Source organism: Ciconia boyciana, chromosome 20 (assembly GCF_034638445.1).
Source record: "Ciconia boyciana chromosome 20, ASM3463844v1, whole genome shotgun sequence".
Taxonomy (NCBI): Eukaryota; Metazoa; Chordata; class Aves; order Ciconiiformes; family Ciconiidae; genus Ciconia; species Ciconia boyciana.
This window is the reverse complement of record NC_132953.1, coordinates 7,565,006-7,588,762: the sequence shown is the minus strand read 5'-3', so window position 1 is coordinate 7,588,762 and position 23,757 is coordinate 7,565,006. Positions and strand designations below refer to the sequence as shown.

Genomic DNA, 23,757 nt, shown 5'->3' with positions numbered 1-23,757 from the left:
GCCTTTATTGCGGTTGAGCTCGACCGAGCCGGCCCCGGCCCCGGCCCCGCCGCCCGCCGCCCCCGCGCCCCGGCCCCGGCCCCGGGCGGGCCCGCGGCCTCCTCCCGCCGCTGCCCCGGCCCCGGCCCTCTGCCCCCCGCCGGCCCGGGCCGTCAGCGGGCCTCGGCGCCCCGCTCGCTCAGGCTGTGGGCCAGGTCTCTCCAGAGGGCGTCGAGGCGGGCGCGCAGGTCCTCCACCGGGGGCGGGCCGTCCTGCGGGTCCCCCGGGTGGGAGGGCGGGGAGGAGAGCTTCAGCCTCATCTCCTCCGTCTCCTGGTCGAGGGCCCGGGTGAAGTCCTGGATCTGGAGGTACGTCTGCCTCCGGAACTCCTCCACCCGCCGCTGCACCTCCCGGGCCAGCTCCTCCGTGTAGCGGTCCGGGGGGGCCGGCGGCTCCCGCAGGCTGCCGGGGTAGAGGCTCAGCTTCGCCTTGAGCTGCTCCAGGTTCCCCTGGATCTTCTGGTGGAGGTCCCTCGCGTTCTGGGTCAGCTTGGCGGAGAGCTCCTGGAGGTACTGGTTGAGCTTCTCCGGGCTGGCCTGGGCGTGAGGGGCGACGTTTCTGTGCAGCTCCTCCACGTTGCGGTGGATCTCGGTCACCAGCCTGTCCGCGTAGGGCTGGAAAATGTCCTTCACCTGCTCGGTGTGGAAGGCGATCTTGTCGGTGTAGTGAGCCATGAACCTCTGGACCTCGTCCGCGCCCTCCAGGAGCTGAGCCGTCACCTCCCGGCTGGGCACAAGGTGCCGCCGGAGCTCCCGGGCTTTCAGGGACACCTGGTCCAGGAGCTCTTCCGTGAACGGCTGCAGCCGGTAGCGAAGATCTTCCAGGTGCTTGCCGACCTTGTGGTGGACTTCGTCCACGTACGGGGACAGTTTCACCCTCAGGCTCTCCAGCTCTTTCCTGATGAGTTTCCGTAGGCTGTCCGAGTCGTGGTAGAGCCGGGGCTGGAGGCCTCTGTCGAGGGGTGCCAGCTTCTCCAGGAAGTTTCCCACGTAGCTGACCCCATCCTGAATGCTCTCCTTCAGGTTTCTGCACGAGACGACAGATGTCGTTACCGAGCGCCCCTGACTTACCGCCGCATCTCCGCTGTGCCCTAACGCACCCGTAATAAAAGCCGTTGATGGCCGCGAGGGCCGTTCCCGTTAGCTTTGCTGTCCCCGGGGAAAGAGAACGGGGGCCGAGGCGTGTTGGTGGGGCCTGGGGGGAGCTTGCGGCGGGACCGCAGGCAGTTACCCGGGCCGGGCGCTGCGAGGCAAGCCCCCGGAGCGGCGTACTCACGCGATGTCCCTGCCCAGCTTGCTGCTCTGGCCGTGCTCCGCGCTGTCCTTGTTGCTCGTCAGCTGGCTGAGGTACTCCCAGAAGCCGCTCCTTGCCAGCTCGGCCGGTGACACTGCGGGCAGGAGGGCAGCGGTTGGCGCGGCAGCCGCGGCACTGCCCACCCCCGGCTCTGCCCTCCCGCCCAGCCCGCGTCCCGGCTCTGCCGCCGGCCGTCCCCGAGCGAGCCCCTCCGCTCGGCACCCACCCGGTAAGGTGGCCAGGAGGGCGAGGAGAAGCGCAGCCTTCGGAGGCATGGTCTGCCAGGCCGGCGCGCCGCCGTGCTGCGGGGAGAGAGAGAAGAGGAGCGCGTTAGCTCACGCCGCGGCGCGGGTCCCCTCTCTGAGCGCTCACGGGTCGGCGGGCCCTGCGCTTCACGCCCCCCCCGCCGCTCTCCACAAGGACCTCGCTCCTGGGGTCCCCCGTAACACAGCCGGCATGCACGTGAAACGACGCCCAGCCCCTCCGGCCGGACAAAGTTAGGCCGGGCGCGAGGTGCCCCTGCCCGCGCTGGCTCGGCGGGGCTGCCCCCCGGCCCTCACCCGGCTCCTGGTTGCCTCCCGTGGCCCTCCTGCCGGGAGCCAGGCCGTGGCTCCCTTTATATCTGCCTGGCCGGAGGCAGAGGAGCGCGGGTGATAAGGCGCATCCGCAGGGGTAGGCTTTTTGGACCTCACTCCGTGTAAACACAACGTGGAGGTCCGCGGGCGTTCCTGAGAGGTGACGTGGGGGCCGGCCATCTGGCCGGAGGCTGCCCCTTCGCCTGCCCCACGCCGCTCCCATCCCACCGCCCCGGTCGGCCTGACCTCGCTGCGGCCGCAGGCAGCCTTAACCCCCTCGGGGCTGCCCCTTCCCGAGCATCTCCCAGGCAGAGGTCTCGCAGCAGAGCTGCCCGAACGCCGGCCGGCCGCCGGCCCGCTGGGTCAGCCCTTGTTTTCCCGGCGATAAGGGAGCCCTCGCTGCTTGCTCTGCAGGTTTCTCGGGACGAGGCTGACCCTGCCCTCGCGGCCGACCTTCGCGTGGCGGAGGCAGACGGAGGACGGGAGCCGCCAGGGTGCCGAGGGGGTGCAGAGCAGCAGGACGGGGACGGGGGAAAAAACGGCAACGTTTGCAGCTCGGGTCGAACGCCCGTGAAGAGTGCCGGCTGCTGACGCCAGGCTTGCAAATCGGGAGAGCGCTGCAATGTTTGCACTGAAGCAACCCAGCAAACAGGGACCCGCCGGGACCGACGTCTCCCCGGCGGGGCTGGGCTGCGCGCTCGGGGTGCCGGGCCGGGGTGCGGGCGCCCTGCGGCGGAGGGCGAAGTCCGGCGCACCGCAGGGGTGAAACTCCGAGAGGTCACCGGCGCTCTGCCGGCACCAAAGTCCGCTCTGCTCCCGCGCCCGTGCAGACGCACGGGGCTGCCCCGAGCAGCCCTGGCCACGCTCCCATCCCGCCGCTCCTGCCACCGCAGCCCACGTGGGAAATGCGTCCGTGGGAGCCGCCCTCGCGGGGCACCCGCCACCGGAGCGGCTCGGGGCGTTGGCTGTGACCGTAGCTCCGGTCCTCTTTGCTTCTTCCTGAGCCGGGAAGCTCCTGGGGACGAGCAAGGGCCCTCTGCCCGCCAGGCCGAGCCCCGCTGCATCTGGGCGCGGTCCCCGCGGGGCCACGGGCTGGGGGGACGAGGTGTCTGTCGCCCGCCCGGCGCAGCCTGCAGAGACCTGTGCCCCGTGGCAGCAGCTGGCCCCGCTGCGGCGAGGGCGCTCGGCCCCGCGCTGGGGCTCTGGCCCTGCCGGAGCCGCCCAGCTGATGGGCTCACCTGGCTGAACTGCCCCCAGCCCCCTGCAGTGCCTGCGTCCCTGCACCGGGGACCGAGCCCCCCGCCTGCCTGGCCCCGCCTCTGTTCCCTCTCCCCCGTGCCCTGGCACCCGAATTCGGGGGCGACGCTCTCCCCTTGGAGCGGCTGGGACCTGGGGCCCCAGGTCGCCCATCCCGGGGCGGGACGGCGCGGTGCCGCGGGGCGGGACGGGACGGACGCGGACCAGGACGTGCATCGCAAGGGGCCAGTTTATTTCTGCCGCGGGCAGCGGCCGTGAAAGCTCGCGGTGGGGGGGTACAGAGGGCCGCCCCGCGCCCCCTCCCCGTGGCACGCGGCGGGTCTCAGTTCTCTGCCGGCTGGGCGGTGCTGAGGAAGGCGGCCACCTTCTCCCGCACCTCCTTCTCCAGCAGCTGCAGGTGGTCCTCCACGCCGGCAGTGCCCGAGTCCAGCTTCCCCCGCATCTCCTCCAGCCGCTCCACCAGCTGCTGCCCCAAGGACTCGCCGGCGGGGGCTGCCTGCTGCCGGAAAGCCTCCACCGTCTGCCCCACGCGCTCGTCCAGCTGCTGGGCCAGGGCGGCCAGGCGCTGCTGCAGGCTCTCAGCGTCGCTGCTCACCGCCTGCCGCAGCTCCTGGGCCAGCGGGCTGAGCTGGGCACGCAGCTCCTCCGAGCTGGCGGCCAGGCGGGCACGCAGCTCCTCCGCCGCCCGCTCCATCTGCGCCGTCAGGCTCTCCAGCTGCCGGTTGAGGTTGTCCTGCACCTCCTGGGCGTAGGGGCTGAGCCCCTGCCGCAGCTGCTCCACGCTCTGCCCCACCTGCGCCTTCAGCTGGTCGGCCAGGGGAGCCAGCCGCTCCTTCAGGCTCTCCACCCCGCCGTCGATCTGCTGCTGCAGCCGGTCGGCGTAGGGGCTGAGGGAGGCCTGGACGCTCTCGGCGTTGTCCTGCAGCCGGTCCCGCAGCTCAGCGGCGTAGGGCTCCAGCGCCCGCCGCAGCTCCCCGGCCCCGCGGTCCACCTGGGAGCGCAGCTCGTCGGCGTAGGGGCTCATCTTGGCCCGCAGCTGGCGGATGTTGGAGCCGATCTGCTGGTGCACCTCGTCGGCGTAGGGCGCCAGCTTGGCCTGCAGCTCCGCCAGCTCCCGCTGGATCTGCTCCTTCAGCCGCTGTGAGTCCTGCGCCAGCCGTGCCTGCAGCTCCGTGGCGAAGGGCACCAGCCGCTGCTGCAGGTCCTTGGCGTACGCGTTGACGCTCTGCAGGTTGCTCTCCAGCAGGGTGCTGGGGAGAGGGGGGACGTCAGCGCCCCGGCACACCCCCGGCCCCCTCCCCTGCCCAGCGCCTCCCGGCCGCCGCCGCGTCCCCCGCCCCAGCCCGCGACCCCGCTCACTTGAGCTGCTTGGTGATCTCGGCTTGCTGCAGCTGGTCCACCGTCTCCTTGGCATCGCTGCCCAGCTTGGTGAAGTACTGCCAGAGCACGCTGGCCACCTCGTCTGGGCTGACGTCAGCCCGTGCCCCTGCAAGCGGATGCCGGGATCGGTGCCGGCTCGGCCCCGGCTTGGCCCCGCTCGGCAGCTCCCCGGGGGACGTCGGGGCCCCCCTCCCTGCCCCGGGGCAGGGCCGCCCTCCCGGCACCGGGGACCCACGCGCTGCCTCACCTGAAGCCACAAGGAGCACCAGGACAAGGGCGGCCGCCTTCGGGGACATCCTGAGCGCCGGGGATGCCTGCAGGAGCGCAGAGCGGGGATGAAGGGAGCCCCGGGGCCGGCGCCAGCCCCCCAGCCCTGCGCCGCCGCCCCTCCACCGCCCGCTCTCCCCACCGCAGCCGCTCACCTGCGCTGCTGCCGGGTGTGGGTACCTGCCGTGCCGGCTGCGCCCAGCCGCTATTTATGCAGCCCGAGCGCCCTCGGTGGCTTCCACGCAGGCCTGTGACACAGGCCCCGGGCTTGGACTTTAGCAAGGTCGCAACGTGGAAGCGCCTGACGTGTGCGCAGCCCTGACATCACCCGCAGCCCTGACATCACCCGCAGCCCTGCCAGCTCCCGGCGGGGTGCCAGGAGCCAGGGCAGAGAGGGGATGGGGGCACGCACGGGCACCCCAGGGCTGAGCCCCTCCTGGGGACAGGGACCCCGGGGCGGAGCGGACAGCGCACCACGGGGGGCAGCCCCCGGCTCCGCGCCTCCGTGGGACGCGGCGACGGCCCTGCCGGTGCCGGCTGCACGGTACCCGGGACGCGCGGTGTGGCAGGGCACGGGGTCTGGGGGACGCCGCGGGGTCTGGGGGACGCTGCCGCCCGCCGCGCCCTGCCGGGGACGCACGGCGGGGCAGGACACGGGCTCGGGGGGATGCTGCGGCGGATGCGCGGGGGCACCGGAGACTGCGTACATGTGGGATAGCATCGCTCCCTCCTGCCGCAGGGGACGGCCGGCACCCCGCGGCCGCGGGATGTTGCACCCACGCGGGGTCAGCGTGCCCTTGGCGAGAGCTGGCACCCATGTGCGTCCCTGGCCGCTGCATCGGGCCCCCGGCACACGCCCTGGGGCTGCAGCCCCCGGCTCAGCCCACCCCTCTCCCCAGCGGACCCGCTGCCGGCTGGAGACCGGCGGTGATGTGTCGGGCTGGGGCGAAGGGCACGGCTGGCAGGGGCAGGGATCGGCCAGGCGCCGGCGATGCCGAGGTCCAAAGAGCTGTCACGGTGCCCCGCGGCCGGAGGGCACAGCCCGGGCACGCGCGGCCCGCCTGCGCCTCCTGGGGGGTGGCCACCCCAGCCCAGGCAGCCGCCCGGTGCCCCCGCGGCAGAGCCAGCCCGGCGGCATCGCGCCCGGGGCCGGTGCCGCCGGACGTCACCCTCGTCCCGCGTGTGCCCGCGCCAGCCCCGGGCCCGCTCCCAGGGCCGCCCTCGCCGCGGTGCACCCGGCAGCGGGCACCAGGCTGGCTGCACGTGCACCGGCGCGCTCATCCGCACGCACGTGCCCGTGCAGGCGCGCGCACACGCGCGCACACGCGTGCAGAGCGCCCGGCCAGCCCCCGGCAGCCTCGGTCCCCGGGGGATTTCCCAACTCCTGGCCGGGAGGCAGGCCCCTCTGCAGCAGGCCTGGCGGCGGGACCGGCCTCTGCGGACGGGCCCCCTCCCCGGCCAGCCCCACCGCCCCTGACCTTTGCACCATCGCCCCCGGAGGCGGCTGCGGGGAGGGTATAAAGTGGGAGCCCGGGGCTGCCCCCGCGGAGCAGAGCCCGGCACGGGTGAGCGGGGAAGGCCCCGGCGAGGGTCACGCCGGGAAGGGGACGGGGACGGGGACGGGGACGGGGACGGGGTCGGGACCCCTGCGGGCACGCGGGCCCCCGCCCGCCACCCCACGCCACGCGCTCTGCTTTCTCCCCAGCCATGAAGGCATCGCTCCTGCTCGTCCTCGTCTGCGTGGCCGTCCTGGCGGCGGGAGCAAGTAAGGGGCGCGCGAGGGCCGCGGCAGGAGGAGGGGGCCGGGGCTCGGGGTGCCGGGGTGCACGCACGGGGGGGGGGGCACAGCCCCGTGGCCCCGTCCCCCCGCTCCCACGAGGCTTGCGCTTGCAGGGGCCGACGCGCCCGGGGAGCCGGAGGCGCTGGTGAGGAAGGTGCAGGAGTTCGCCCAGAAGGCCACGGCCATGGCCAAGACCGCCTTCGGCACGGTGCAGGAGTCGGAGGTGGCTCAGCAGGCCAGGTGCGCCCCCGCCCCCCCGCCAGCCCGGGCGCCCGGCCCCGCCGCCCCGCCGCCCGCAGGGGAGCCCGGCCGGAGCCCCGCTCTGAGCCCCCTCCCCTTGCAGGCGGTGGCTGGCGGACAACGCCGAGCTGGTGAAGCGGCAGCTGGCCTGGCTGAAGGAGCAGCTGGCGGAGCTCTGGACGCGGACACCGGCCGCGTAGCCCTGCCGGGGGCTGGCCGGGGGCCGGCTGGGCCGGGGTCCCCCCGGCTCCCCCCCCCGCGTTGCGGTTCTTGCAATAAAGCAGCGCTGAAGCGGACGGCTGTGGTGGCCTCACTGGGGGGGCGGTGAGGAGGAGCGCGCACCGGGGGGGTGAGGAAGGGCTGGGACGGACGCCCGCGCCCGCCGGGGTGCTGCTCCCTCCCGCCAGCGCCGGGGCTGCACGCGGCCGCGCCGGGGCGGCGGGACCCCTCGCCACGGGGCGAGCGCCGCGTGCCACCGCCCCACGCGCACGTGCCTGGGGCGGCAGGAGCCGGGTGCCGCTCCCGCAAGCCGGGGGGACCCAGCTTCGGCGAAACCGGCCCCCGCTGGGCCCCGCCGCCCCGGCAGAGCGCGGCGGGCAGGGAGGGCCGCGCGCGGGGCCGCGCCGGCCGCTCGGTGGCAGGGAGAGCCCAGGGCACCCACCCTGCCAGCTCCCTGTCCCCCCGACTCCCGCTGGGAGCCCCCGGCACCCCCCGCCCGGAGCGGCCCTCACCCCAGCGCTGCGCGCGGGCTGCCCCCCTCCAGCATCCACTGCAAAGACTGAGTGAGCTCCAATAACTTAAGTCGTGTTTATTTGACAAAAGGAAGGCAAAGCTGAGACCGACGCCGGTTCGGGGAGGGGAGGCAGCAGGAGGGGAGGAGGGGGCTCCCCGGGGAGGACGCCCCGGGGCTGGGCTGGCCCGGGGCTCCCGCAGCCCGTCCCCAGAGCCCCCCCCGGGGGGAAGCACCCCGTGCAGGGCAGGGAGCAGCCCCGGGGCGGCTGCGGGAGCGGGGCCGGGGTCAGTCCCTGGCCGCGCCGGCCGGCAGCTCAGGCCACGGTCTTCTGGATTTCGTCCAGCAAGGTGATGAAGTGGGTCTTGATGTTCTCGGCGAAGGGGGTGAGGCGCTCCTTGAAGTCCTGCATCAGGGGCGTCATCTTCTCGCGCAGGTTCCTGAGGTGCTCCACCACCTTGGCCTGGTACTCGGCAGCCTGGGGGATGCCCTTCTCCCGGATCTCCTCCAGCTTCTGGCTCAGCTTCTGCCGCAGCTCGTCGCTGTAGGGTGCCAGGTTATTGCGCAGCTCCTCCACGTGCCCGCGCAGGCGGTCCCGCGCCTCCTCGGCCACCGGGGTCAGCTTCTCGTGTATCAGCTCCATCTTCTGCTTGGTCAGCTCCTTCAGCTCCTGGGCCACGGGCGCCAGGCGCTGGCGGTACTGCTCCAGCTCCTCCGTCCACTTGGCAGTGAACTGGTCCAGGAGGGGCCGGATCTTCTCCTTCACGTCTTCCAGGTCCTTGGTCAGCTCCTGGCGCAGGGCCTCCGTGTCCTTCAGCCACATCTCCCGCACCTCCTTGTAGTAGGGGGCCATGTCCTCCCGCAGCTTGGTGATGGCTGCGGCCAGCGTGTCCAGGCTGCTGGTCAGCTTCAGGCTGCGGGGAGTGGAGGGAGGTCACGCCCGGCGCCCGGGGAACCCCCCGCCGGCTCCCCGCCACGCGCCCCCCACTTACTCCAGCTGCTTGCCCACGGCGGAGGACTCCAGCTGGGCGATGGCATCCCTGCCGCTGGTCTTCACCGTCTCCAGGTACACGTCCACCAGGTCCCGGAGGCGCTCCAGGGGCTGCTGGGGTTCATCGTGCTGCCAGAAGGAGCGGGCCTGGGTGCCTGCGGGAAGAGCCCGGCGCGCTCAGGACAGACTGCCCGGCGGGAGCGTGGCGGGGACAGCTCCAGCCCTGCCGCCCTGCCCATCGCTGCCCCGGGGACCTGCCCGGCTCGGGAGGGGACCAGGGAGCCGCTCGGCTGCAGCCCGACTTGGAAAGTGCTTTGGAAGCCAGGCGCTTCCAGCAGCGCTCGCGTCGGGCTCGGCTGCCCCGTCCTGCTCCGTCCCGCAGGGATTTGCAGCGGCCGCCGCCCCAGCCCCAGCCCCGTTTGGACCTACCTGTCAGGCAGAGCAGGGCGAGGGCCACCACCACGGCTCTCATCTTCGCGCTGAACCTGGGGGCAGAGCAAGAGAGTTGGGTGCGGGGAGCCCCGGGCGCAGCCAGCCCCCGCGGGAACTGAGACCCCACCCCGGCGCGAGGGGTCCCCGCTGGTGCCGTGGGCGAAGCCTGCGGGATGGTCACCGGTGCTGCCTCCCCGCCCGTGCCGCCGATCCCAGGAGCAGCCGGACTCTGGTCCCTGCGGCTCTGCGGGGGCTCGGGAGCCCCTCCAGCAGCCCGGGCTCTTACCAGCTCTCTCCTGATGCCGCCGTGCTGCCGGTCGTCCCGTCTGAGCCGGCCGCTTCCCCACCGCCGCTATTTATGCCGGAGGGGGCAGTTCCTGCCGGAGATAAGCCAGCGCTGCAGCCCAAGAAATTGCTCCCCGGTGCGGGCGATGTGGCGCGTAGAGTTCAAGGATCGTGCGCGTGGGCCAGCGCCGAGGAGCGCTGGCTTGGCAGGGGCGGCGAGCAAACAGGAGCTCCCCGCGGGACGCGGCTCGCTGGCCAAGGAGCCTGTTTACGCTCCCCGTGACCCAGATTCCTGCTCGCCGCTGCGGCCTCGCCGGGGCCTCTCGGCAGCCCCCGGGGATTGGCCGGCAGCCCGGGGACAAGGTTTACACCCGCAGGGATTTGGCCTGCCGTACCCAGACCCCTCATCCTCCGCTCGCCACCGCCGTGGGTCTCAGCCCCGTCCTTCCCTCGGCCGGTGAGACTCACGCCGCTCACGTCACCCCCTTTTCCCGGCGCATCCCCGACGCAGAGCCCCCGGGAGCTGTGCCCCCACGCACGCTCATGCCAGCCCTCCCTGGGGACCCGGGCAGCAAAGCAAAGGCTCGGCCCGGAGCAGACACCGGCCTGGCCGCAGCACCCCGGCACGGCCACCCCGAAACTCCCCCGCAGCAGCTCTGCGGCCAAACCAAGGCGCTGCCCTGTCCCGCTGCCGCCAGGCCAGGGACCCGCAGGAACCGGGCGCCCGGGGCTGAGCCCGGGTGAAGCCGCCCGGCAAGAGGGGCCAGGGGAGAAAGGGGGCACGTCCCCCCGACAGCGCCGCAGGGGAGCGCGCAGGCAGCAGGAGGGGCTGGTGAATGCCGCGGGGAAGCTGCCCGCTGCGAGAGGAGCAATGCCCCCTGCGTCACAGCAGCACCGGCTCTCCGCAGCCCCAAGCCCAGGCCGGCTCGCTGGGCGCTGCTTTGGCGTCCCCGTCCCCTGCGGTGCCGCAGCAGGCCGGAGGCACAGCTCCCTTCCCTCGCCTCTCCTCCCCAGCCTCACGCGTTCCCCCCCAGAGCTGCCCCGCTGCTGGGAAAGCCCGGCCTCGGAAGGACACGCTCGACGAGGTGGGTTTGATCTGCAACACCGCATCTCCCTGCCCACAGAGGGCCAGGGAAAGCAGCTGAGGCAGCCGGTTCACCGCTGCAGCCTCCCGCGGGGATGGCGGAGGGCAGGCAGGGAGCTCGGCAGCACTCCCGGCCGGCCCAGGCGGGCGCCCAGGGCCCCTCGGGGCTCAGGCCGGGCTCCCAGAGGCAAGAAACGGGGCAGGGAAGAAAGCAGCAGCGCTCCCGACCTCGCAAGGGGTAAGGAGGAGCTGGGTGAAGTCGAGGCACGCAACACCCAGCTGTGTCAGGCGCGGGTGGGCAGAGCTGGAGAAGGGCTCGGGGACCCTCTCTCCCCGGCAGAGACCGGGCTGCCGGGCCGGCGGCACCACGGCGGCCGTGCCTCCGCAGAGGAGGCGACAGCTCCGGGGACGGATCGAGGACAGGGCGGCTCCGGAGCGGGCCGGGAGCGAGCGCGGCCGCGCTGCCGCACCTTGAGCTTTCGCCCCCGGCCACCCAGGCTGCTCTGCCTCCGCAGCCGGCGTTGAGCAACAAGGCAAACAGGAGACCAGGGAAGGTCGTAATCATGGTTTTATTTGTCATGATCCCACTGTCCAACTAATTGACTAGTTGCAAGTGACCCACAAAAAATGGACTGAAGATTTACTGAAACTTTTTTAGTCCAACATAAATGAGGAAGAAAAAAATACTTCTGACATTTCCAAAAAACAGAAATAATAGCAAAGTATATTAATATACATTCAACATATACTGCGCGTATTGATTACTACAATACAAAGCAATGATAAAAAAAAGTGTGATACTGCGAAATGGCACGGTTAAGCGAGTCCCTGCTGTTTCGGATGCTTGCTGTAGGGTGGCCATCGACTCTCCCAGAAATACAGTGTCATGTAAACAAAAGGAACACAAACCAAAGGTACAGAGCGAAAGGCTTTCAGTGTTTCCCGCTCAGGGCCGGCAAGCCCCGCCTGGCTCCCCGCGTCCCCCCGAGCCCGCAGGCGCCGGGCGAGGAAAGGGACGGTTTCCGGTGCGGCGGTGCCCCGGCAAGGCCGCGTGGCCCCGGGAGGCCGGCAGAAGCAGCGGCCCGGGCGATGCCGCTCGGCGGCTGCAGAGTTTCTTTCCTCTCGGGTTTTCGGGATCGCACAGCCGGTCAGCGTTCTTTTTCCCGGGGCAGGGGAGAAGGGGGAGGCCGGGACGAGGCAGGGGTAAGGATAGCAAAGTCACCTCTGCCGTGCTGGTTTCACACTTCCTTCTGTGCAAATTCAGGAGGGCTGGGTCGATTTTTCCTTTTTTAAAAAATATTCCAGAAAAGTGTCAATACGAAGAATTTGAGCTGTAGCTTGTAAAGTCCCAAAGGCAATGGATGACACCAAGTGCTCCCGAGCCCCGGCTGGGGGGGGCTTCACGCTCTATCCGTCGAGGAAAGGGTGGAAAGAAGGACAAAGAAGAGATCTATGCACGTCTGAACTGTATAAAGGAGAATACCACTGTCGCCACTGGCACGAGAGAGAAAACCAAGTCACGAGTACAATGTCATTAAAAGAAATAAAATACTTTGAACAAAAGGTGCAAGTCACAATTCATATAGAACAGAATCTAGTTAAAAATTTCTCTCAAACAGAAATTCCTTTTGCCTTTTATTAATAACAATAATAATAAAACAACATTTATCAAAAAACAATTCCTACGTGATCAGGAGGGGAAGCTAAGAAAACAAAGAAAAATCTGCCTTCCCTACGTTAAGCCAGGAAAAAGAAAAAAACCCCAAGTCGTCTGCGGCTTTGAACAGAACAGGTTAGAGGGGGGCAGGGAAGAGGTGATCCTTTCAGCACACCGACAAACGGAGAGAAGGAACACAAGCAGACAAAGATGAGACAAGAAGCGTATTGCACCAGGGGTGGGTGTTCCCCGCCGGCCGGCCGAGCCCCGGGTGGGACAGGCGATCTGCTGCCGGGGCAGGGGAAGGGCCGCGGCCGGGCTGGCACCGTCCTCGCCCCTCCGCCAGCGCTGCCAGGCTCGGGTCACGCTGGGCCCCTCCCCAGTGCAAAGGGTTACAGAGTGGAAGGACAGCACGGCCTCCGGGAGCGGCTCCCGAGGGATCCCACCGATCGGACCCCGCTCCGCTCCCGCCTGCTCCTTTCCCCGCCGGGGCGGGCTCCAGGGAGGCTCAGTCCCATCCGCTCGCTGTGCGGGAGCGGAGGCGGGCGGAGGGCCGGAGCGGCCCCCGGGCCCTGGTCAGTACAAGCCCTCCAAACCAGACTCAGTGCTCAGGCTCCGCGAATCCTCTGCCGACGTGTAGGACTCAGGTTCTCTGGTTATTTCTGTGATAGCTGGAGTTACAGGCAAATATGGCAAAAATTAAAGAAACCAAAGGAACAACACACTGGATGAACTGATTATGAGGAAAGGGGCCATGGTATTCCAGTTAGTCAGAAATACTACGGCAATTTGGCGCAATGCTGCTAGATACTGTTGGTTTAAAACGGACCTTTTCGTTTCAAAGCTGTACGTCAAACCTGCAAGCGAGAGAAGAAGCGGAGACGTTAGGAGACACCGGAGAACGGCAATTCTGCTGCCACAGCCCTCCACCGCGCGCCCAGCCCAGACCCGCAAGCTACACCCCAGGAGGGAGACCCTGCCGATGCCACCGGGCTCCGGAAGAGCCGCCAAGGCCTGGAAGGAGGGGTGCTGCCCCTGAACGAACCGGGGGACAGCAGCCAGCCACCGGCGCGGAAGCTCAGACCTGATGGTCTCTCCCCCAGCCTCTGCCCTCAGAGCAAGGGGACAAGGAAGGAGACGCACGCGGAAGTCGGGCCAACAAGCCTTTGGGTCTGCCGTCGAGGCAACCCCAGGCGGGCAGCTGGAAAGAGAAGGGCCCTTGAATACTCACTCCCTCCTGGTTACACCCCTGCCTGCTCCATCCCAAAGGGCACCTCCGGGTGCTTGTAGCTCAGTAGGACGTCTGTAATACATGTCGATGGGTAACAGGAGGTGTTTAGATGCTGGCTGCCATCACCTAGGTTGGGATGCTCTTGACCTTCCAAACTCTCCCCGCATTCTGTAAGGTCAAAGAGCAACGTCAGAGTTTGCACAAGGAGCACCAAGGCGTTACAGCTCCAGCGTGGCGATCAGGCCAGCAGGCTGCCATGGCCTAAAGGGTCGCATCGCAGGCAGGGCTGCCCCGTGTTTCTCCAGGAAGCCTAGATCGCTGCTCCCGCCAGCCCGGGCTCCGACCGACAGCAGCACCCGAGGAGCCGCCCTCCATCCGCACGCGCTCCCCGGCAGCCCGTGAACCTGCCCGATCCCTGCGGGCACTGCTCACCGGAGGAGAGGTGGCTTTGCAGCACAGACTGCAAGCTGGTCCTCCGGGTTCCTGGCCCAGCCCCCCGTGCCATGCCTCTGCAGCTCGGCCAGGTCCTTACCCTCGCTCTCCCTGTCGCGCAGCTGCTGACTGGCCATCAGCGACGACTGGCTGAGGACGGCATCAGACATCCGAGCAGAGCTTAGTGCTTTTCCTGCCATTAAACTCATTCCAGGCAAGTTATCTAACTGCACCTGCGGAGACAGCAGGACACAAGTCAAAGGGGGGTGGGGACGAGGCACTCTGCTGCTCCCCCAGCTCTCCGACAGGCTGCCCGGGGAGCTTCTGCAAGCCTTCAGCGAGGGTTTCTAAGTACGAGCAAAAACTGTACCTCGGGCACAGCTTAGGCGCAGCCGATGTCCCCTCAGCACAAGAATGGACTGGGCAGTCCAAGCCCCTTCCAGGCCTGCGCTGAACTAACTAGGGAAGAGCCCTTCTCATTTATAGCCGAAGGGAGCTGTAGCAAAGACCGCATCAAGCTTTGGGCAGGACAGTTCCCGGTGGGCCAAAACGCAGGGGAAGCGGAGCAGCCGCCCTCTGCTCTCAGTCAAGGTCTGGGCTGCCACGGCCAGCCCGTTCAGCAGCACTGCAGAACCGAAAGCTGGGCTTGCTGTGTCTGCAAAGCCCTCCGGGGCCAGAGCCAGGCCTGGGGCAGCCCAGACTGCTCCATCAGAAGGACCTCGGGGGAAGAAGAAGAGATGCCGTGGCTACAGCAGCCAGCCCTGGGGCAAACCATGAGCGAAGGAGGAGCACTTCCGTACTGGTCTCTGCTAAAATGCTTTCAGCGTTGAGCAAGCAGGACGTACTAACTGAAGCGTCCCCACGGCTTTTCATTCCCAGCAGCCCCGCAGAGCGGGGTGCTGCCTTTCCCATATGACACCTCGTACATAACCCGCACGCAGCACGGAAGCTCTGCGCTGCCTTAAGCCCTGCACGGGCCTCTTCAAACCTACGTAGGCATCATCACTGTTCTGAATGGTGTGATGTCTCTGCAGGGTCCTGGGCCGCGGGTGCTCGCTGGAGGCGGGTCGCACAGGGTAGCCCAGTCCGTTGTGGTCAGGCACCTGCATCGCCTGGCCGGGGGAACTCCTGTCCATACAGTTCCCTACGATGGACTCTTGAAAAACCAGACAAGACAGAAAAACGACAGATTAGTACAAGGAACCCGCAGCTCTCAGACGCGCGCCACCGCAAAACTGCGGGTCCGAGACGCGACGGCATGAACACACGCTCATGAACACACACACGCACCAGCGTGCTGCTGGCCGGGGGGAAAGGGACCCCCGGCTGCTCTTGTTGAAGTGATGCAGCACCAGGGCTGCCCCAGATGGCACTCGGGCAGGCTTCTCCCTCCAGCACCGAGATCCCCAAAGATCTCCGTGCTAGCTGCCTCTGATCAGGTCTACAGAAGCAGCCTGAAACTGGAGGGAGAGGAGCACCACAGCACAGGAACCGGACCCTTTCCGACTGCCTCCCAGCACTGCTGCCTTCCCCTCGAGCCCAAGCTCGCCCTCCTCCCTCCATTGCCCACATCATTACACAAGAGCGGAGGGAGAAGCATCTCCCCGGCCTCCAACACGGGATGTTCTAGCAGGGCCCCTTGGCAACTGTAAGCAACATAATCTCGCTGGAAGAGTTGGCCAGGATGTTCGCTTTTATCAGATGACTTCTCCCTGCCCTCCTACAGTCTGGCCGTAGGACTACATGAGTGTTCTGCCTGGCAAAGTCCATCTGCACTGCAAGCTCTTATGACCGAGGGTAAAGGCTAACATTCCTATCAAGCAAAACCTCTCGTCATCAAGTACACGATGTTTTGAATAAAGTCCTGAGGTATGGAGAAGCCTATCATTGGATCCGATGCACGTAAACAGCTCGCTCTCGGCGAGTAGTCCTGCGGAGCACAAACACGCGGACGCGGCCACGAGCACTGGGGAGCTGCCCTGAAATGACACAGCTGCAGGTAGATCCCCCGGCCAGAGCTATCAGCTTTCACGGGGCTTTGGCCAGCGGGAAGCAATCTCCTGCTGTGCCGGGACACCACACCTCCTGGCCGGGACTGCAACTGTGAGATGCCAGAAAGATGCTCCCCAAAGAGACCTGTCCGTAAAGTTACCCGGACCCGAACGAGACCCCATCCCAGGCACAGCCTGCCACCTGAGCTCTCCACGCCGCTCCCGGGCACGCGAGCGCACCGCTCCCCATGCCCGCCCTTCCTCGGAGACACGGCAGTCCTGCAGGAACCCTGTCCCAGGGCAGTCGGAGATACAGCCGGCCTCCCCCTTCCTTTGCACAACCGTGGGGTTACGTGCGGTTAACAGTCAGCTTTCCCGGAAAAACAAGAAGGAAAACATGAGGTAACAGATGTTGGCGGAGCAGTGCCACCCACACACTGCTCGGGACGCCGCTCCAACTGTGGGAACAGTTGTTCGGGCCGGCAGCCTGCTTCTCCAGCTCCACAAACAGCCCCGATGCCGAAGCGCGCCCGCAGCCAGGCCCAGCAGCGAGCCCCCTGCACCAGCCCCTGCGCTGCAGGTGCCGAGGCACGGTGGGACAAGTCCTCCTGACCTGGAATAGCCCTGACCCCAAAGACAACCCCACGCTTCCCCCTGCCAGCACAGCACCTCTGGGGATGCAGCTCAGGCCGCAGGGGCAGGACGGCCTGAATTCACGCTCCTTTCCCTGCCCCAACCCGGCTCCAGCAGCAGGAAAGCCTTTCATCCCCACATCCATGGGGGACGGGGCTCCTCTGCCAGGCGGCCTTTGTGTCGGCACGGCATGTGACACTGGCACCCCGGGCAGGGCCACCGCCGCCAGCGCAGCTCCTTCAGTGCCGAGGCAAGGCAGGTTTCCCATGGGCAGCGTTCCCAGCCCTGCGATGGCTAGGCTGGAGCAAAACTGGAGCAGAGCCCTTCAAAGGCGGTTTAGTGACATCCTAAACGCAGATTTGGTCGACACTCTCACGGTCTCCGGCTGCCATCTCCGGCAGATGCTCAACAGAGAAGCCAGGGCTTTTTGATCAGGGTCTACACGCTCCGTTGGAAGGCACAGATACTCCCGAGCCACTGCAAAGTTACACCCCGCTCTAGGGAAAACACACTTGGTGACCCGGGGCAGAAGAGAAAATACCCCCCGTCTCAAGAGAAGCTGTGGCCTCGTAACACAGTATAGGGAAAATAATGGGAAAACCCAGGGATGGGGCTGAGAAAGCCCAGACGTCGGCACCAGCGCTCGGGGAGAAGGAGCCACGCTTGGCCGGGGCGAGTCTCCCTGGGTCACCCCTCGGTGCTTGTGCACAGCGCGCTTGGGAACGCCGGAGCTGCACTACGCGCGAGCGAGCGAAGCGCCAGCGGCGCGTACGCAGAGGTTTTGTAGGATGTAATCGTAGGTAAGGGTACCTAGGCAGCTTAGATGTCGACTCTGTGTGGAACCAAAGCGGCACAGGCCTGATTCCAAGTGGGTTATTGAAGCCAGGAGGAAAGAAGTGCGAGCAGTTGCATCTCAGGACATAGTTTACTACGTGAACCCTCCAAACAGCCCTGTCAGAAGGGCTTACACAACACTATTTGTAAACATTTACTTGCTTTTACTCATTTACAAAGTCTTGTAGTCTAAAGTCCTTTTCCCTTGTGTAACCGGTTCTAGCACCATCAGTACGGGGGCAGAAATTCAGCTTCTGACTTCGTTAAATCTTGTGGTTCATCTAACAGTCTACGGTATTACGATGCAAACTCATGATTCGGTACAAAACGCACCTCCAGAGCTTCCAGCCTCCGCTCAACCTGGGGCTATTCTCCCCTTTCGTGCTTCAAGCACTGCAGGGAAATTGAGGTCCCAGAGCAAACACATCGGTACTCCAAAATTTAAGACGACTTCAGAAAAGCCGTGCCTTGTCCCTACCCCCCGCTCGCGCTCCGAGGGGCCAGGGCTTGGCATGCCCGCTCTGCCCTCTGAGCCAGTCTGTTCCAACCCAGTACTTTCCCAACAAACCCGCGCTGTGTCCCCAAACAAAGCCGTGCCTCCTGCGCCCTGGACACTGCTCCTCTGCAACAGGGTCCCCTGTGCCAAGGGCAAGCTGATGGCTTCAGACCAGCGCAGCTCAGTCCTGCAGCGCATACTGATCCAGCCAGCTCAGCCTGGAAAGCCTCTCCTCAAAGCCCTCTTAGCAAGGGGCTAGGATGGTGTTTTTCATACAGAGAAGGCCTACGATCACAGCTCAGGCAGGAATTTCTCTTACAGTGCACCCCTGCCAATGCAGCCACCAAGGAGCAAAGGCGCAACTGCTTCCAACTAGCAGAAAAGGTCTTCGGACGCTAATGGCAAGTTTAAACTCGCTTTCTTCAGAATCAACCCCTTCTAGTTCAAGCGGGGCTAGAGTCTCGCTGCTGCTTCCCAAAGCGCCAGAGGAGCTGCTGCAAGGCGGCCTTAGCCGCGAGACATTTACCACCACTCCTACGGTGCACCTTTGTGGAAGCTTCAGCAATGCCAGGACTCAGGGGCCCGTTCCCAGGAGAAGGGATACACCGCTGCCGCTGGGGCTACGCTAGTAACTTAACTGTTTCTAGCCCGTCGCTTACACAGGATGGGCAACATCACCAACACGAATAAATATGTCACCAGCACGCAGCACCCCTGAAAAGATGGCAGTATTCTGGGACCTGGCCTTTACCTGCCTGCAGAAGTAGGTCAAATTCCAAAGAGAATCAGCCGGTCGGGTCCCCTTCTTATTTAACACTGTTTATTAGAGAGACTATGCCTGCAATTCACTTCAGGCCACAAAAGCCAGAAAGAATCTAGGTAATTCCGTGCTATGCAAAATATGTCACGAAACCCTCGCCGTGCTGGGTAGAGACGGTGTCCTCCGGCAGGAAGGCAAGCGGCACGCAGCCAGCACGGAAGAGCGTTTCGTCTACGCGAGCAGCAGGAAGCCTTACCTCTGCTGGGCACCTTATTCCTACTGAATCCAGCAGCGGGCTGATGTCTGTATTGGTGCGTCCCCAACTCCTGCGCGTGATTAGCAGTTCCTAGCAAAGATTCTGGGTCCCCGTGCCCTCCTGCATTTACAAGCAGAGGGGTCTCGTGGCAACCTTTGGTCAATGTGTTTGAACTCTTACTGTCTGGAAAGCTGTCCCTGGCACCCTCGCACGCGCAGTCCTCCTCCATGCTCTCCGAATGGAACAGGGCTGGCTGGTGTACGTATCCGTGCGGCGGCACTGACGCAGGTACCTGCTGGATACATTCTTGCGCCCTGATTTTTAAGAGATGCTGGGGGCTGTTCTGTGGGTGGTACGTGTCAGCGCTCTGATAAGGCAAAGACAACGACTGGCGCTCCGAGAGGTTCTGTCCCACGCTGCTGCCCATATTCCCAGCATCCCCTTGACTCATATGCCTGAACAACTCTTGAAATTCTTGCTGCTGCTGCTGCCGCCGTTTGATGAGCTGTGCAAATTCTGCCTGGGGCAGCCGCATGTCCGTGTGCCCCGTGAGCGAGTGCCGGGGAGAAAGCAGTCCCTGGAGGATGTGCGGTACCTGCTGGTGTCGGCTGTAGTCGGGAGGCGTTGGGGACAACAGTGCTTGCTGTAGTGCCGATGCAGTGTAGTGCTGCTGTTGCTGATGTGCATTTTGAGGGAAACTGGGATACTGGTCAAGCTGCGGGACTTTCAGAGCCTGCTGAGCTGCAGGAAACCCAACTCCTCCCGATGGGCTGTAGTTGCTGGGGGAAACGCGAGGCTGCTCTGGGAACAGGTGGGGGTGTAAGTGCACCTGGTCGTAGTTGGCGGGGGGATACCTGTTCACGTTCAGACTGCGAAGAACAGAAAAGAACAAGTGACCGCTCTGCAGCGGCTCCGGCTCGGCATGCCGGGCTGCACCTTCCCCGGTCAGGAGGCAGATAGAGCTGCTTCTGGGCAGGAGGTGCTCCCTAAGCCGCGCGATACAGCAGCCCTGCAGACTCCCAGAGCCCCGACCGGGCTCGGGAACCGCTGCCCAGGGGCAGGGAGACAGCTCGCTCCCTGAAACCAGCGCAGGGCAGCCCCGGCTGGCGAGGAAACCACGCCTCAGCCCGACGTCTGCCCCCACTTCTTCCTCCCTACTCCCAGCTCGGGGAAGCGGTGCAGAGGCGGCCGGGGGCCTTACCTGTGCGACTCGGCGCTGTCGGCACTGAGCTGCTTGGACAGCTGCCTGTGGCCGTAGGTGAGGGAGGCCATCAGGTTGGCGCGGTGCTGCATCTGGATCTGGTTGGCGCTGGGGCTGATGGGCATGCCCCGCGCGTGGGAGGACATGCCCTGCCCGGCCACAGAGGCCCCTTGCAGGAGGTTGTTGCTGACCATGTCGCCGGGCTCCTGCACTTGGATAGTGACCTGCTGAGGCTGCGACTGCTGCTGCAGGCCCAGGCACGTCAGCCCCATGTTTGGGGGAGGGGAACAGTTACCGGACTGTGGGAAGATTGTGTTGTGGGACGGCATCCCTTGGAACTGGGACTGGGAGGCGGCACCTACAAGGAACAAAGACCCTCAGCACCCGCGCCGGCCTGCGGCAGGGCTCGGGAGCGAGATGTGCCCCGCGCAGGAGCTGCCGCTCTTCTGGGCCGCACTGGGAGTCCCAGTACGGGTCTGCGGGTGGCGAGGAGCGCTACTCCCGACCGCTCCGTCACGCTGCGCCAGCGTGCAAAGGTCACAGCTAGAGCCCCTTGCACAGAAAGAGAAACAAAGCAGAGTTGACAGTGATTTGCATAAACCCGAGAATATCAGCCCTTCCTCCCCACCCCCAGGAGCGATAAGTAAGGATCTTATGACAAGAAACCCAACAGCACATTCCAGCTGGCAGCTCCTCGCAAGCTCTCGATAACACCAGCCCTCGCTGCCAGATGGAGAATCTTTTACATCATCAGCAAACCGCGCAAGGACTAGGCCGCAGGGGGGAACCGAAGCCCCCGGCACCCCCACGCACTGTTTTCCCCGGAGGTTTGATAGGACCATACGGTTCTGCCAAGTGGCCCGCCCAGAGGAGCGCAGATGGCTCGGTAAACTGTCAGCGCTTACCGTGGGGCTGGAGCACGCTGCTGCTCACAGGAGGTGGGCTGCTGTTTGGTTGCCTGAAGAGATGGTTATTAGGGTGGTTCGGGGGCGGGCTGGATGGCTGAATCCGTAACCTGTGCAGGGAAACAAGCACCTTTTCATCATGCCTGCTCCTCATTAAGATGCCTTTTCAACTGTGAGAGCTGACGCCAAATGCCGCGCTTCTCTTGTTTTAAATAAAGCCCTTGTTTGGGATCCCAAGCTCTTTACAGCTTGGCTTCTCTTCTGAGAGCCACCTGACTTGCCGAAGTCACGCAGGTAGCGAGCATAACCCGGTGGCTACAACAGAAACCCGGGGACAAGGACACCGCAGGCTCGCCTCCTGACTCACTGTGGCCGGTGAGAAACCTTCTGTTCTCCTTTCCCGCATTTCAGCCTGCCTCATCTACAAGCCAGGGGGCTGAAGCCAAGGACGGTTACCTAAGCCTGAAAAGCCTGAAAAGGTGCGAGACGTCCAGCAGCAGCTCTGAGCAGAAAGCATGAGAGAAACCGGCCGCTGAAGGGAACGCATTTTCAAGCCGGTCAAACGGCAGAACTGCCAATCATCTGTTCAAAGCAGATTTGCACCTTTGAATCGTGTTTCTCTACTTCTAAAAGTCCTTCAGACAGAACCCAGCTAAAAGGACCAGGCAACATTCACCTGGGAACTGGCGATGTCATTCTAACTTTATACACTTCCAACTCGGCCCCGGACTCTCCTAAGCGCGTTAGCTCACCCCTGGGCTTGAGTAAGAGTAAAACGCATTCCCCAGAGCTTTGCTAAAGCAATTTCTTTACCTCTGAAGCTGGTGAGTGAGCAGAGCTGGCTGGTTTTCACATGGAGCTTGCAAGGGTGGAGATGGCTGGGGTGGCCGGATACAGTCCTGAACCAGGCACCAGAAAAAAAAACAAGAAGTGTTTGCAATCAATAATGTCTCAACTAGTAAATTTAGAAAACACTGATTGGTGAAATAGGACATATCCAGATTCACCAAATACCCGACCCCTGACTGTGGCTCTGGCTATCGCAGCAGCTGTGCAAACATCGCTGCTGAAGTCCTTCAGGCTTGCCCCTCATTACAGCAAGCCGAGCAACCTGCTCTCCTCAGTCCCACCGGGACCTGCTCAGTAGCTGTATCTGCAGCAATGCAGGAGAACACAGCTAAGACTTCAGAAGGTCTGCCTCAGGCTCCAGTACCTGAATCTGCTGATGAAGGATCTGATGGTGCTGCTCCTGCTGGTACAACATGTGCTGCTGCTGTGTCTTCTCCAGCGTCCTCTCGTCCATGTGCCCACCATACATCTTCTGAAGCTGCTCACACTCCTGTAACGAATCCAACACAGCCTCTAAGTGACCTTTTTGTGCACGGCACGCTTGCTGTGCAAAAAGGCACTTTCCACAGCCTACCCGTCTGAAAACGCCAGTAAAGAAAGCCTAATCCATTTAATTTGACAGAATCACGTGTGTAATAACACAGCTAGCCCAAGCCTTAGACAACAGAAAAGAAATGGATGCACGTGACACAAAGCTGGTACCGTTGCGTTCCCTTAAAAACGCAAGCACAAAGCCCTAGTAATGGTAACTGCAGGGTGAAGAGAGCATCTCGTATTTCTACCATGTTGCAAGGTGAAGGTCCTCTCCTGGGGCCAAACCCCACTCGAGCCATCCATAAGACGTGCGCCGGCTGCATCGGCAACAGCATACGACGCACTCCAAACTCTGGCAGTAGGAACTGCCCTTTTCCCAGGACGCCCTGGAACAGCCCCAAAACTTTGCTGCCACAGCAGCCGCAGTCTGACAGTGGCAGCAGGACCCACGAGGGCAGGCAGAACAGCCCAGGCGGGGGCACGGCACGTGGTTTGCTCCCCAGAAAGAGGGGGGTGGAAGCCCCCAACGTTCCCAGCTTGCAGGTGAACAGCACATACGTTTAGAGCACATTCAGCAGGGCTGCTGCAGATAGGCAGAGGGGAACAGCTCCTCGGCTGGAAAGCCACTGCGTGTCCACAGCCATTAGCGGTAAAGATTTCACCCTTTGCTTCCTGAAGCAGCAAGGCTGAGACAATAAAAAGCCCTTGCAGAGGCTCTTCCGAGGCCCCCCGCCCCTCTCTTACCTGCTGAAGCTGTTTGATGCTACTGTTATTGCCCATCTTCTCCAGGTGGGCTTTGAAAGCCTGGATGCTGGCAGCACCATCAGAGAAGCGCCGAACCGGGGAGAAGCGTTCGGTGGGGAGGTGCAGAGTATTTGAGTCCTTGTAAATAGAACTGAACACATGGGGAAGTGGGTTAGTGATACCAGCTAAAAAACAAACTCCGGTACAGAGACATTTAATTTACACCAGCCATGCTAAGTTCTACCTGCCCACTCACCCCGAATAAATCATGTTTTAGATCAAGACATAAAGTGCCATCATCACTGTGAACAGGAAACAGGATTACCAAGTATCCTTGGTGCCTGGGCAGACAAATGTGTTTTAAGGTTGGAGACGACTCAGCCACAAAGCAGATTCCAGATGGGCAGCAACTCACTGTCCATCCATACAGATGCACCTATCCCTCAGATGAAAAAGGTTTACAGAAACCATTCAGCATCCTAAAAATGTAAATTCACCTCTTCAGCAGCCACTTCCTGAGCCTTGCAGCTCCCCAGGGCCCCTGACTACATCTGATGCCTGAGGAAAACAGGAGGGGCACGTGGAGAAAGGAGCCTGACGTGTTCTGCAGCCTCTGAGGAAGAAGGGGGGCTGGCATCCGTGCTTAGAGATGCACCGAATTAAAAAAAGAGGGCAGGGACGTAACTCTGTACAGTAGGGGAAATCTTTCTACTGCATTAACCAAGCTGTCACTTCACATCCAGAGTCTCCCAGTAGCCTGGATGCTTGGCACTGGGCAATCAGAACGGGTACCTTTGAAAAGCAGACATAGCCAGTATCGAGGCAACTCTGCCCAAGGAACTACGAGCACTCTCCCTTCACAATGAGGTTTCTTCTTCACC

The 23,757-nt window shown here is 64.3% G+C and overlaps 5 protein-coding genes across 11 annotated transcripts in view; 1 reads left to right on the top strand and 4 right to left on the bottom strand.

Annotated features, from left to right (window-relative positions):
* Positions 1-26: 26 nt before the first annotated feature.
* APOC3 (apolipoprotein C3) lies at positions 27-7,159 on the top strand. The gene is made up of 3 exons (XM_072884857.1): positions 27-347; positions 6,517-6,576; positions 6,705-7,159. Exons 2-3 carry the CDS (start codon positions 6,519-6,521, stop codon positions 7,157-7,159), a joined length of 513 nt encoding a protein of 170 aa, XP_072740958.1. The 5' UTR covers positions 27-347; positions 6,517-6,518.
* Positions 153-2,007, bottom strand: APOA5 (apolipoprotein A5). The gene is made up of 4 exons (XM_072884859.1): positions 1,893-2,007; positions 1,559-1,634; positions 1,315-1,426; positions 153-1,065 (listed from the first exon to the last, which is right to left on the bottom strand). Exons 2-4 carry the CDS (start codon positions 1,605-1,607, stop codon positions 153-155), a joined length of 1,074 nt encoding a protein of 357 aa, XP_072740960.1. The 5' UTR covers positions 1,608-1,634; positions 1,893-2,007.
* Positions 3,487-5,532, bottom strand: APOA4 (apolipoprotein A4). The gene is given in 5 exon segments (XM_072884858.1): positions 3,487-4,414; positions 4,524-4,650; positions 4,792-4,841; positions 4,954-5,030; positions 5,032-5,532. Coding segments are annotated over 5 exon segments (1,683 nt in total).
* A 503-nt stretch (positions 7,160-7,662) lies between the features above and the next one.
* On the bottom strand, positions 7,663-9,032 carry APOA1 (apolipoprotein A1). The gene is made up of 3 exons (XM_072884510.1): positions 8,982-9,032; positions 8,554-8,707; positions 7,663-8,475 (listed from the first exon to the last, which is right to left on the bottom strand). The coding sequence occupies exons 1-3, from the start codon at positions 9,022-9,024 to the stop codon at positions 7,878-7,880; spliced, it is 795 nt and encodes a 264-aa protein (XP_072740611.1). The 5' UTR covers positions 9,025-9,032; the 3' UTR covers positions 7,663-7,877.
* A 1,871-nt stretch (positions 9,033-10,903) lies between these two features.
* Positions 10,904-23,757, bottom strand: part of SIK3 (SIK family kinase 3) — a 91,596-nt gene continuing 78,742 nt past the window's right edge. For 6 of the 7 annotated variants that reach the window (XM_072884487.1, XM_072884488.1, XM_072884489.1 and 3 more), the window contains 10 exons: positions 22,877-23,027; positions 21,963-22,088; positions 21,563-21,648; positions 20,750-20,859; positions 19,845-20,202; positions 18,644-19,512; positions 14,666-14,829; positions 13,774-13,906; positions 13,242-13,409; positions 10,904-12,867 (listed from right to left, as the gene is read on the bottom strand). In XM_072884487.1, the coding sequence (XP_072740588.1) occupies positions 13,252-13,409; positions 13,774-13,906; positions 14,666-14,829; positions 18,644-19,512; positions 19,845-20,202; positions 20,750-20,859; positions 21,563-21,648; positions 21,963-22,088; positions 22,877-23,027 (2,155 nt within the window). In that variant the 3' untranslated portion in view covers positions 10,904-12,867; positions 13,242-13,251. The remainder of the gene's footprint in view (positions 12,868-13,241; positions 13,410-13,773; positions 13,907-14,665; positions 14,830-18,643; positions 19,513-19,844; positions 20,203-20,749; positions 20,860-21,562; positions 21,649-21,962; positions 22,089-22,876; positions 23,028-23,757) is intronic. The other variant, XM_072884482.1, reaches the window with a different exon arrangement.